The sequence below is a fragment of the Convolutriloba macropyga genome, chromosome 2 (genome assembly GCF_964194025.1).
Source record: "Convolutriloba macropyga chromosome 2, txConMacr16.3, whole genome shotgun sequence".
In the NCBI taxonomy this organism is placed as follows: domain Eukaryota; kingdom Metazoa; phylum Xenacoelomorpha; order Acoela; family Convolutidae; genus Convolutriloba; species Convolutriloba macropyga.
Genome location: NC_134469.1, coordinates 29,198,247 through 29,211,698, shown reverse-complemented (window position 1 = coordinate 29,211,698; position 13,452 = coordinate 29,198,247). Strand labels below are relative to the sequence as shown.

Here is a 13,452-nt window from a genome sequence, read left to right as displayed (position 1 = left end):
GATAACCAGGCCTAGAATGAGATGTGAGTGGTTTGGGAAAACCATTTAGAAAAAAAAACCGATCCAAAAAATCAGAAAAACAGTAAAAATCAGAGTGAAATTTACGCATGTGATTAAAAAACCCCTACCGAGAAACCGAATTTCTATTCAAACACCATTTTCTCACTCTGCTCTAAAATTAGAGCAAAAAATTCACGCCGCAAAACCACTCGCTTTTTCGCTCCATTTACTGTTTCGGTGTGACCAAAATCACCACTCCAATTTGACTTCAAAAATCATGAAAATGTGTAAACATACCTTAAAAAAAACATAGCCGGAAGAAATTCTGGAAAGGACTCGAAGTGAAAATCCATTTAAACGCCATCCAACTACTCATCAAACAAAACGTGCCTTCACTAATTTATAATTATCTTGAAACAAAACCATGAAACAAAGAAGTAAAGACAATAAAATCAATCTGTTAAAATATGATAAAAAATCTGATCAAATTTTGCTATAAATTGAGATCCCGAGAAACTAACTCTGCACAAAATAACTTCAGCAAAACAACTAGTACTTACTAAGACCACTTATGTGAATTTTGAAAAAAAACTTTAGGCTAAATTATGAACAGAAAGCTCTTAAAAACAACTTTCACGGAAAAACTGGTAAAAATCATCAATTTTTTTAAAATTTCAAAATCATATCAAACCAAAGAAAAATTCCCATCAACCAATAGGGTATCCAGATAATCGCAAGACAATAGGCAAGTCATAACAGGCTAAGAAAATTAGCTAAAAACAGAAAAAAAACTGCTAAAAATTAAGAAAAATAGATCCAGTTTTCGGCATTTCTTTGTCATTATTCTCAACAAAATGATTCTTACCCACAAAACTGTAACCAAATGTTAACATAAATTTGCTCAAGTAGAAGGGGTTTCTTCAATACCCATTTGAGCCAGTAACACAAAATAATCGTCAAGAAAACAAAAATTAGCCCGAAAATCAGCAAAATACATTAAAAACCTCCGAATTATCATAAAATTCACATGAATTTCCAAAAACCTTCGAAGCGCTACCGAAACCAGCCTAAAGTTAAAACAAAATCATAACCAAACCTCGTAACCAAAATAAAAAAAACTGCTTTAAAATGCCGCACGTGAACAAAAAAATTTCGCTCGCTTAGAAAAAATTTTTTCACACATCAATTTGTCGCTCTCTTAAAAACAGCGGTATGAACAAAAACCACTCTATTTTTGCTCCGCTCTTAACTTTTGTTCAGCCGCAAAATCACTCCAATAAAATTTGATTAAAAAATATAGCCGGAAGAATTCCAGAAACGACTCTAAGGAGAAATATGCCCAACCTTCTGACTAAACAACTGAACAACTATTGTGAACCCTGAACCTCCATAAATGCCATAAAAAAATTAAGGAATAGAAATGACGTTCAAAAACAACTCTAACACAAAAACTATAAAAACTTAAGTTTTTTTAACTTCGAGTTTTTTTTATAGTACAAAGAAACAAAGCCGAATAAAAATCCTTTGCAATTAGAGCAATGAAAAGCTCTAAGCAATTAGAGCAATGAGAACCTTTCTGCGGCTTTGAAATTTCTTGATTGCGTAATGTTATAAACATACCCGGCAGATTGCCGGAAAATAGCCGCCGTTGATTCCAATAAGCATGATTGCGATTGAAAGAACAGAAGATATTGAAAAAAAGAGTTTTGTACAAGAACATTTTTAAGTCCGATTTATTTTGATGGCATTCGTAGTTGAACATACTTCTGTTTCTTAGAGACAGGCTAAAGGGGCCACTATCAATACCAATAAGCACAAGAGATGGTAACTAAGACTTATAGGAACGACGTTCAAATAGAGGGCATCTAAAATTGGGCTTTATGGGTTTATCCCGTTTCCAATTCTGACTCTGTTCATTTCGAATTGTTTTGCTGAGCAACTGATATTCAAATTCAGTTTTAGCAGAATGAGAGAAGAGAGAAACTAACCTAGAGAAGTCGAAAAATTTTCACGCAAAATGCTAAAAAAGCGGCAAAATGGTAAAGCGAAAATAAGATCGACGAAGTAAAAAAAAGAGCAGGACAAGTCCTGACGTACAATTCAAAGAATTTTCATTGACTAAACAGAAAACTAGGCCTATAATGAGATGTGAGTGGTTTGGGAAAACCATTTAGAAAAAAAACCGATCCAAAAAATCGGAAAAACAGTAAAATCAGAGTGAAATTTCCACATGTGAACAAAAAACCACTACCGAGAAACCGAATTTCTGTTCAAACACCATTTTCTCACTCTGCTCTAAAATTAGAGCAAAAAATTCACGCCGCAAAAACCACTCGCTTTTCGCTTCATTTCCTGTTTCGGTGTGACCAAAATCACCACTCCGATTTGACTTCAAAAATCATGACAATGTGTAAACATACCTTAAAAAAAAACATAGCCGGAAGAAAATCCGGAAACGACTCGAAGTGAAAATCCATTTAAACGCCATCCAACTACTCATCAAACAAAACGTGCCTTCACTAATTAATAATTATCTTGAAACAAAACCATGAAACAAAGAAGTAAAGACAATAAAATCAAATCTGTTAAAATGTGATAAAAAATCTGATCAAATTTTGTTATAAATTGAGATCCCGAAAAACTATCTCAGCCAAAATAACTTCATCAAAACAACTAGTACTTACTAAGACCACTTATGTGAATTTTGAAAAAATACTTTAGGCTAAATTATGAAAAGAAAGCTCTTAAAAACAACTTTCACGGAAAAACTGGTAAAAATTATCAAATTTTTTAAAATTTCAAAAGCATATTAAACCAAAGAAAAATTCCCATCAACCAATAAGGTATCCAGATGCTCGCAAAACAATAGGCAAGTCATAATAGGCAAAGAAACTTAGCTAAAAACAGAAAAAAAAACGAAAAACTGCAAAAAATTTAGAAAAATAGTTCCAGTTTTCGGCATTTTTTTGTCATATTTCTCATCAAAAAAATAATTCTTACCCACAAAACTGTAACCAAAAGTTATCATAAATTTACTCAAGTATAATGGGTTTCTTCAATACCCATTTGAGCCAGTAACACAAAATCGTCAAGAAAACACAAAAACTAGCCCCCGAAAATCAGCAAAATACATAAAAAAACCTCCGAATTATCATAAAATTCACATGAATTTCCCAAAAAACCTTCAAAGCGCTACCGAAACCAGCCTAAAATTAAAACAAAATCATAACCAAACCTCGTAACCAAAATAAATAAAAAAACTGCTTTAAAATGCCGCACGTGAACAAAAAAAATTCGCTCGCTTGGAAAAATTTTTTTCACACATCAATTTGTCGCTCTCTCGAAAACAGCGGTATGAACATAAACCACTCTCTTTTCGCTCCGCTCTTAACTTTTGTTCAGCCCCAAAATCACTCCAAATTTTTTCACGCGTTTCATTTCCCGCTTCAAAAATCACTCCAATAAAATTGATTAAAAAAAGGACTTCTGCAATACTAAAAATATACGCAATACGTAAAAAGACAGCGCCCCAATACTATTCAAATTCTTTGAATTGTTGTAAAACATAGCCGGCAGATTGCCGGAATAGCTGCGAAAGAATAGACCTGCGTGCCTTATAATACAGATAGAAACAGATACAGATCTGAATTGAAAATAGACGCCGCTCAAAAAACTAGGTAAAAAACATTCAGCGATAAATTAATAAAGCTTGCTAAAATTCATTCCACAGAAACCTCTTATTAGGGACCTTTACTGCACAAATGAGTTCCTTTGACCGTAAACAAATTCAAATTAAACTTAAGTTTTAAAGTGCAAAAGTCATTTTATTGAGTGAGTTAAGTCACGTATGATCAAAATCTAATCACGCAAATAACCTAAAAACTTTTGCTAAAACGAGTGAGATATGACGTCACGCGCGCAAATTCCGTTAGTGAGAGAAAGAAGTCATTCAGAAAATTTGACTTTTTCAGCTTTGCTGTGTGTAAAACGAAAAAAAGGCGTCAGACGACGAAACAAAAAAAAACCAAGAGCACCGCAATATAGCTTTGCTCAGCTTACAGCTTCGCAACTATTAGGAGCGCTATAATAGCCGGCTGAGAAGATGAGGGCGGCTATTAATAATGTGCATAATAAAACACCCACACGAATGTACTCGATATGAAATTTGATTCATTTCCATTCCATTTACAGATGTAGATATCGGATTATGTAGAGAAGAACGTAAGAAAGAACTAGCCTCGTGTGTCTCTTTGGAGAGCGTGAGTTTCTGAATGTGTAGCTTGCAGGTGTCCACCTGTTCACTGATGGAGTCCACCTGTCTCTGCAGGCGTCTTTTGTCCCCTCTCGCCTCCTCCAGCTGTCGCTCCAGACTCTCTGCCTCCCTCTCCAGGTGACCAACTCGCGAGTCCCGAGAACACTCCATGTCATTGCACCTAACAACAGTAACACAAATACTTCACACAGATTAGTCACGTGACTCAATTACGAGAACCCTATCGCTTGGCAAAATCTTGGTCAGCCCAATGTTCCATGGCTTACTCAATTCGATACACCATTGAAGATTATGTCACTATTAGAAAGGACACAATTTTCAAACATAGCCGGCAGATTGCCGCAATAGCTGCGAAAAGATAGATTTGCGTGCCGAATAATAGAGATATAAACAGTTACAGATATAAATTGAAAACACAGGCCGCTCAAAAAGGTAGGTAAAAAACATTCAGCGATAAATTAATAAAGCTTGTTAAAATTCATTCCACAGAAACCTTTTACTAGGGACCTTTATTGCACATATGAGTTCCTTTGACCTTGAACAAATTCAAATTAAACCTAAGTTTTAAAGTTCAAAAGTCATTTTATTGATTGAGGTAAGTCACTTGTGATCAAACTATAATCACGCAAACAACTTTTGCTAAATAGAGTGAAAAATGACTTCATGCGCGCAAACGCCGTTAGTGAGAGGAAGAAGTCATTCAGAAAATTTGATTTTTCAGCTTTGCTGCGCGAACAAATGTAAAACGAAAAAGAGCGTCAGACGACGAAACAAAAACATAGCCGGAAGAATTCCGGAAGCGACTCGAAGCGTCAAAACTCCACAAAGAAACCAAAAATGCAGCTGAAGCCGTTAACTTTAGTATTAAACCATTAACTCATTACCTCCCCAGGTCTGATCTAAGAATTGGTGAAATTTAAACAACTGTCACCAAGAGAAACAAAATGCAGCAAAATTTTATACTATTGAAAACGTTTGGTAACGTTAGAAAGTCCAAAATAATTAGGATGCTAAAATTTGATAGGTTGAAAAACTGACAGGGCTATCAATTACCCTCAAATAAATCATGATTCTAATCTCAAAGAGATCGCAAAAGCAAACGACATAAATCTTAGAAACTAAATTAAATTTTTCAAAAAAGAATGCTCTGATTCAAGAATCAGATAACCACTACAATTAGATTTCTAATCACTGCAATTAAAACAAAACAACACATACTTCTTCCTTGTTGTATATATTCTAGAAATGATTTCATACTAAATCAAAAATTAAATTAATCATAGGAAAGACATAAGCAACAGAATAAAATTCAAAAGGAAAAAACCTTTAAAAACAATACCAAGGCCGGGAAAAAATTACAATAAATACTAATCAGTGGAAATTTTGGAAACGGCTTTTTAACAAACTCTCAGTACTCTCATTACTAGCATTACGCTGGAAGAAATCATTGGCAAACAAAGAAATGACGAAAATCTAAGAAAAAGTTGAAATCATTCAATTTTTTAACAACTGGAAAAATCAATATAACGAAAAAAATGTAGGTGCCAGTAAAAATCTAGAAAGATACAAACTAGAATGTGAAGAATATGGACACAATAAAAGAAGCACTGTACCAAAAAGACTAATTCTCGATATTTGAAAGTTGAAAATCAAATTAAAAAAAATCAAGAAACGTAAACCAACTAATGTTGAAGAATTGCTCTCGAACGACAAGCTGGTGGAAAAACATTTCGCCCCACCAGATTTCGAACCATTGACCGCCCTCTTCATACCCATATGCACTACCGACTGTGCTATTTGGCCCATATTTTTGCTATGCTGCAACCGACTTTATAAAAGCAACCAGCTTTACTTCCGAGTGAGAGCAATAGAGATCACTCAAAAATGAAGCACCAAAGCGTGAAAAATTCGCTTGAGAAGTCAAAGATTGCTCTAGAAGAAAAGCGCAAAGTGCTCAAGCGAAAGATCGGCATAAAAATTGGTTTATAATAATTGCAATGAACTTCGTTCAAGAGCAATTAAAAACGAATAATTTCATTGTTCAGCATCGAGACAAAGAAAAGACAACGAGTCATCCGAGAAAAATTTCAATCCCCCTAAAGAGAACAGAAAAAAGAAACTTCAGAATTCAAACATACGAAATATTGAAACATTTGGTCAAAAAAAATGGTAAAAAAAATTGAGAAAAGAATAAATTGGTCAAAAAAATGGTCAAAAAATTTTTGAGACTGCAGTTATGAAAAAAATTTGAAGTGTTTTTCATAAACTTAACGCCAAAAGTAGTTCATTTTTATTCAAACGAATTTAAAGTCCTTCATGTTGCACAAAAGGCTAACCAAAATTTGAACAGAATGCTGAGAAAAATTGTAAAAAAAATTCCGAAAATCGGATTAGCATATGTACAATTTTATAAAACAAAATTACATTGAGGTAGAAAGAGGCGTTGAGTATATGTATTATCAAAGAGAAGTTGCCATATTAACTGATTTTTGACAAAAAGACGGTTGAAATATTGAAAAATGAAAAAATTAACAGGAAAAAAGACAAAAATTAACTAAAAATCAAGAAGTATGTGCCAAATTTGACCTTCAAAAGCATTTTCAGGCTATGAAAAACACTGTTGTGTCAATCTCCGATGTTTACACTTCAATATACCATCTAATAAAAAATATTTTTTACAAAAAACCAAATTACAAGCAAAAAAACTGGGCCACTTAGACGAAGAAACGGCTAAAAACGGTTATATATGTGTACCATTAAGTCAAAGTCGAAAAGTCACTCACTAAACGCAGCGCATGATCAAAAAACGTCTCTCGCTCAGAAAAAACTAGTTCACACGGAAAAAGTAAAAATCAAACATACGAAACATTGAAACATTTTGCAAAAAATGTCAAAACATTTGTAAGACTGGATTTATAAATAAAATTTAATTGTTTTTCAAAAATTCAACGCTAAAAAATTATTAACGTTTTGATTGAAACGAAATGAAAGCCCCTCATGTTGAACAAAAAGATTATTTATACTAATTAAAGCCAAAATACACACAAAGAAACTGAGGAAAATTAGAAAAAAACTAACAAAATCCGATTAGCATATGTACAATTTTATAAAACAAAATTAGATAGAGGTAAAAAGAGGCATTGAGTATATAAATTATCAACGGGAAGTTGTCATATTAACTGATATTTGACAAAAAGACGGCTAAAAGATCCAAAAATGAAGAAATTAATAGGAAAAAAGCCAAAAATTAATTGAAAAATCAAAAAATATGTGCCAATTTTGAACTTGAAACGCGTTTTCAGGCTCTGCAAAACACTGTGCTATTAATTTCCAAGGTTTACATGTCAATATAGCATCGAATAAAAATCATTTCTACAAAAAACCAAAATACAAGCATAAAAATGGGCCACTTAGACGAAAAAACGACTAAAACGGTTATCTATAGTGCCATTCAGTCAAAAACTACTTTTCAAAGTCCAAAAGTCATTCACTAAACGCAGCGCATGATCAAAAATTTCTCTCGCTCAAAAAAAATTACTTCACATGGCAATTTTTCTCACTTTCGCTTTTAGGTCAAAACAGCATCTGAACGAATAGTACTTACGGTAAAAAAAACTTTAAGAAAACCAATACTTCGAGTCGTAAAAACCAATACTCCTCTTCGAGTCGTAAAAAAACCAAGAGCACCGCAATATAGCTCCGCTCAGCTTACAGCTATAAAAATACCACAAATCCATTTTAACCTTGCCTACGTGATATTTTTTACCAAAATGGAACGCTTCATTAAATTTGATGAATGCAATTTTCGAATTGCAGTTACTCGCTGAGATGTCTAGGAAATGTGAACCTGTTCTGAGCCAACTTGAGGCTTCTGTCCATAGCCTTCATCTCTGCTTCCTTTGACTGTAGCTTCTTTGTCAAATCCTTCTCAGACTTCTCCACAGTGCGACAACGCACCTCCAGTTGACCACTGCTCTTCTTTGTCTCCTCAAGTTCAACTAAATCGCAAATCAAAATGATAATCTCATACTGGCAATGAGCATCATCAAAGGAGTTGGGGCGGATGCTTGAGCTCACGCTTGACCACATTTGGTGATCACACATGTCCCCCTCGTGTGATATCTTGAGCATAGATAGACTTACACTTGGCGCTCTGTAGTTCATTGGTGAGATCGGCTATAGTGTTTCTGGCGATATTGAACGCACGGTTCTTCTCCCACAGATTGGACTCAGATGCCTTCAACTGTGTCTGCAAAGAGGTCAGTTTGTCGTTCAGTTCATTCACAGTCTTCTGCTCCAAGTGGGACAATTCAGCCAGCACCTCTGACGCGTAGTTCTTGTGCATTTCCGCCTCTGCACGCAGTCCAGCCCCCCTCTCCCGCTCTTTGTTCAACTCACGATTCAAGTCTACAATACAAACAAGGATTAGACCATAACTATCTGATTGCAGCCTCCGGCGCCTCACAATGGAGAGATTCTATATACAGATACTGTCGCCGAAAGTTGCCGATATTTATGTGAAAAGTCGTAGAGCATTTCCATGAGTTAGAAAATTTCAGAGTTAACTTCAAAATAAATCGATTAAAAATTTATAAAATTATCCATTTTTTCCGACTAGGGATATAAAACAGATACTATATATTAATTTTACTTCTCTTGCCGTACATTCGAGGTTCTTTGACTGCACATGCTACTTACCTCAGGCTTTGAATTAATTCATATTGTTTGAAAAGAAAGACTTCATTTCCATTAACTCAATTCGAACACATGTTAGAACTTCAATGCATGAAATCCCGTCTGAGTGGGTTGAATGTTCAGTTTTTTAAACAGTCCACTCATTTTCAATTAAGAGGTCACAGCATTGTTTAAATATCGGCAATTGCTGGATGAAAAGCCGTTTGTACTATCAAATAAACTAAAATTAAGTATTAACAAGACGCGTCAGTGAATTCGAACAGCTAGCGACAATCTCCAAAAACTATGTCCGAAGAATTGTCGAAATTCTGACACCACCTTTAACATCTTCACCGGTTAATCCACTAAAAAGATCAGAGAAAGTTAAAATTGACGCTTTTCGCATCTTTCCTATTTTACTCGCTTTTCATAATAACATACATATTTAATTATTCAGGGGGTACTCAACGCTCCAGCCACAATAAGCTGGGGGCGGGGGCAGTATACACGTAGTGGATTATTATTAAGCTGTAAGATATAGATAGAAACATACAGAGAACTGAGTTGAAGTGTAAAAAACTATTTGAAAAATGATAGTGCTTACATTTTAGTAACCATAGGTTATTAGTGACATCCAAATTATATAGAAACCCTCATTTGACCTTGAAAAGGGTTAGAACAACTTAGTCACCTGGATAGTGGTGTTAAAAGTAGTTTAGAGAGTGAGCTAAGTCATTTATGATCAAAAATTTATCACGCAATTGAGTTAAAATTCGCTGCCAATGAGTGTATCAAACGTCGTCACGCACTTAAACGAAGTTGGAGAGCGGAATTAAAAGATAAACAAAATAAATGTTTTGAAGCTTGCGGCGCAAAAAATGTTTTGCAGAAAATAAGCGGCAGACAACGAAACTAAAACATGACCGGAGGACTCCGGTAACGAAACGAAACTTCGTGCTAACTGAAACTTTAAGCCAAAACTAAGAAGCCGCTCAAAAACCGAAAAGTATTATCCTCTTAAGGAATTGGAACCAAAAAAAAGAACATACCCGACAGATTGCCGGAAAATAGCCGCCGTTGATTCCAATAAGCATGATTGGGATTGAAAGAATAGAAGATATTGAAAAAAAAAAGATTTTTGTACAAAAACATTTTTTTAAGTCCGATTTATTTTGATGGCATTTCGTAGTTGAACATACTTCTGTTTCTTAGAGAGAGGCCACAGGGGCTACTATCAATACCAATAAGCATAAGAGATGGTAACTAAGACTAATAGGAACGACGTTCGAATAGCGGGCATCTAAAATTGGGCTTTATGGGTTTATCCCGTTTCCATTTCTGACTTCAATTTTTAATTCTGACTCTGTTCATTTCGAATTGTTTTGCTGAGCAACTGATGTTCAAATTCAATTTTAGCAGAATGAGAGATAAGAGAAACTAGCCTAGAGAAGTCAAAAAAATTTCACGCAAAATGTCGAAAAAGCGGCAAAATGGTAACGCGAAAAAAAGTTCGACGAATTCCGGAAGCGACTCGAAGCTTCAAAACTTCACAAACAAAACCCTTAAATGCAGCGGAAGCCATTACCTTTTGTATTGAACCTTTAACTCATTACCTCCCCAGGTCTGATCTATAAATTGGTGAAACTTAAACCACTGTCACCAAGACAAACAAGATGCAGCAAAATTTCATATTATTGAAAACGTTTGGTAACGTCGAAAAAAGTCCGAAATAATCAAAATGGTCAAATAACTGGTAAACTAAAAAAACTAACAAGGCTATCAATTGCCCTCAAAAGCTCATGATACTAATCTGAAAAAGATCTCGAAAGCAAACGGCAGATAATAATCAAGAAACTACGATAAATTTTTCAAAAAGAATGCTCAAACTTAAGCGCCAGAAAACCACTGCAATTAGATTTCTAATCACTGCATTTAAGACAAAAAAAACAACACATACTTCTTGCTTGTTGTACATATGCAAGACAACATGATTTCATACTAATTGCAAAATTAAATTGATCATTGAAGACATAAGCAGCAGAATATTCAAAGGCAAAAAACCGTTAGAATTATTACCAAGGTCGGAAGAAAGTTGCAGTAAATAGTAAGAAGTGGAAATTTTGGAAAAGCATTGCTAGCAAACTCTCAGTACTGCCTTATGTTGAATGAAAACAAGTGCAAAACAAAGAAATTACGAAAATCTAAGAAAAAGCTGAAATGATTCATTTTTTTAACAACCGATAAAATCAATATACCGAAAAAAATTAGGTGCTAGGACAAAACTAGAATTATACTAACTAGAATGTGAAGAACATGGACACAATGTAAGGAACACTGTAATTAAAAGACATTCCTGATTTTTGAAAGTAGAAAATGGAATTTAAAAAATCAAGAAAAACGAATACATTTCATTGTTCATTATTCGAGACATAGAAAAGATAATGAGTCATCCGATACAAAGATCTAACTTCCTGAAGAGAACAAAAAATAAGAAAAAGCAGAATTCAAACATACAAAACATTGAAACATTTTGCAAAAAAAGGTCAAAAAACTTTTAATACTGCATTTACGAAAAAGTTTTAAGTGTTTTTCAAAAACTTAACGCCAAAAAATAATTGAAATTGTATTGAAACGAAATTAGAGTCCCTCATGTTTCACAAAAAGACTATTTCTAGTGATTAAAACCAAACACAAACAAAAAACGGACAAAAATCGGGAAAAAAACTACCAAAATCGGATTAGCATATGTACAATTTTATAAAAGAAAATTACATCGAGGTAGAAAGAGGCGTTGAGTATATGAACTGTCAAAAGTAAGTTGCCATACTAACTGATTCTTGACAACAAGACGGTTAAAAGATTTAAAAATGAAGAAATTAATAGAAAAAAAGCCAAAAACTAACCAGAAAATCAAGAAATATGTTCCAATTTTGAACTTGAAACGCATTTTCGGGCTCTGCAAAACACTGTGGCATCAATTTCTGAGGTTGACAATTCAATATAACATCGAATAAAATTTATTTCTACAAAAACCCAATTACAGGCAAAAAAACTGGGCCACTTAGACGAAAAAAACGGCTAAAAACGGTTATCTATATGTGCCATTCAACCAAAAACTACTTTTTAAAGTCAAAAAGTCATTCACTAAACGCGGCGCATGATCAAAAAACTTCTCTCGCTCAGAAAAAATTAGTTCACACGGCAATTTTACTCACTTTCGCTTTTAGTTCAAAACAGCGTCTGAACGAATAGTATTTCCGGTAAAAAAAACCTTAAGAAAACCAATACTCCTCTTCGAGTCGTAAAAATAAAAAAAATAGAAGCGCTATAATAGCCGGCTGAGATGAGGGCGGCTATTAAACAAAAATCGACCCGGAATTTAAAGCGGAAAATAAGACACTGCACGAGTACCTTAAAATTAGATATGAACAAGAATTATGGGATCTATTCTGTTTCCCCCCCCCCCCCCGCTTTATGAGCGTAAATCTTTTATGACCCCCAAGGCGCACGTGCTATTTTCTTACTAGTAACGTGCTATATAATAACATATAATTTCTAACTGAGGGTCATAAAAACACTGGGGGGGGGGCGAAACAGAATAGATTCGAATCATGTTTCAGCAAGTTAAGTGTGCTCAGAGGGTTGGGGTAGATGTTTGTGGTGAGCGGGTAATTGCAATTAGGTGTGCGGAAGGGATAGAGAAATTGCAAAAAAAGACCAAGACGGGTGGGTCAAAACTCGCCCAGACGTCTTCACCTGAATAGCACCGATATTGAGTTCTCAATTTAACTCAACATAGTTGAGTGTGAAAGTCATTTTTGTAAGTGAAGAAAGTCAGGATGCCTTTTTTCGCTTTAAAGTGAAATTCCTAAAATTCCTGGTAAAACAAAAAAGAATCTAGAAACATTTTGTTTGAGATCAATCAAAACTCGTTCAAACATTTAAAACTGCTCGCAAACAAGCAACTGACGTGAAAAAAATGCTCTCCAACGACAGTGTGTTACAACCAGCTTAAATCAAGGGAGTTGCTGTTTCAACGGGGGTCAATAAGTTCACACATGATGCTATTAGAGCTGATTGAAACCAATTTCAGAGCACTTTTAGTTGACCTTTAGCAGTGAACTGCTCTCAAATGAATTCAGCTATTCAAAGTAGAAAACAGGAGCGCAATTCAGAACATAACTGACTAACGTCGGGCGAATTGCTCTCAAACGACCGGCTGGCTTCGTCAGTAGCTAGCCACGGTTTATTGAAGCCAGCGCTAGCTTGATTCGACTCATTAACTTTTAGTTTTCTAGCTTTGTTAGTAAACAAACCAATTAGAAAAACTGATATTTAAAAAATTTGCAAAATATTGTAAAATTTAAAAGAAAAGCTTCCAGATTTTGCATTGAAAATGTTCAAAACTATTTTTTCTCTCCTGAGTTATATCAAGTAACCCATCTGCAAGACTTGAAAAACTTCGTTGGCCAGTAATGATAGTTAAACTCAGAAAAGGACAAAAA

The 13,452-nt window shown here is 34.5% G+C and overlaps 1 protein-coding gene across 1 annotated transcript in view; it reads right to left on the bottom strand.

The window, feature by feature from the left end:
- LOC142358608 (uncharacterized) overlaps positions 1–13,452 on the bottom strand; it is a 591,411-nt gene that overhangs the window by 48,928 nt on the left and 529,031 nt on the right. Inside the window, exons 20-22 of the mRNA XM_075410050.1 lie at positions 8,417–8,680; positions 8,121–8,271; positions 4,238–4,433 (exon numbers count right to left, since the gene is read on the bottom strand). Coding sequence (XP_075266165.1) covers positions 4,238–4,433; positions 8,121–8,271; positions 8,417–8,680 — 611 coding nt within the window. The remainder of the gene's footprint in view (positions 1–4,237; positions 4,434–8,120; positions 8,272–8,416; positions 8,681–13,452) is intronic.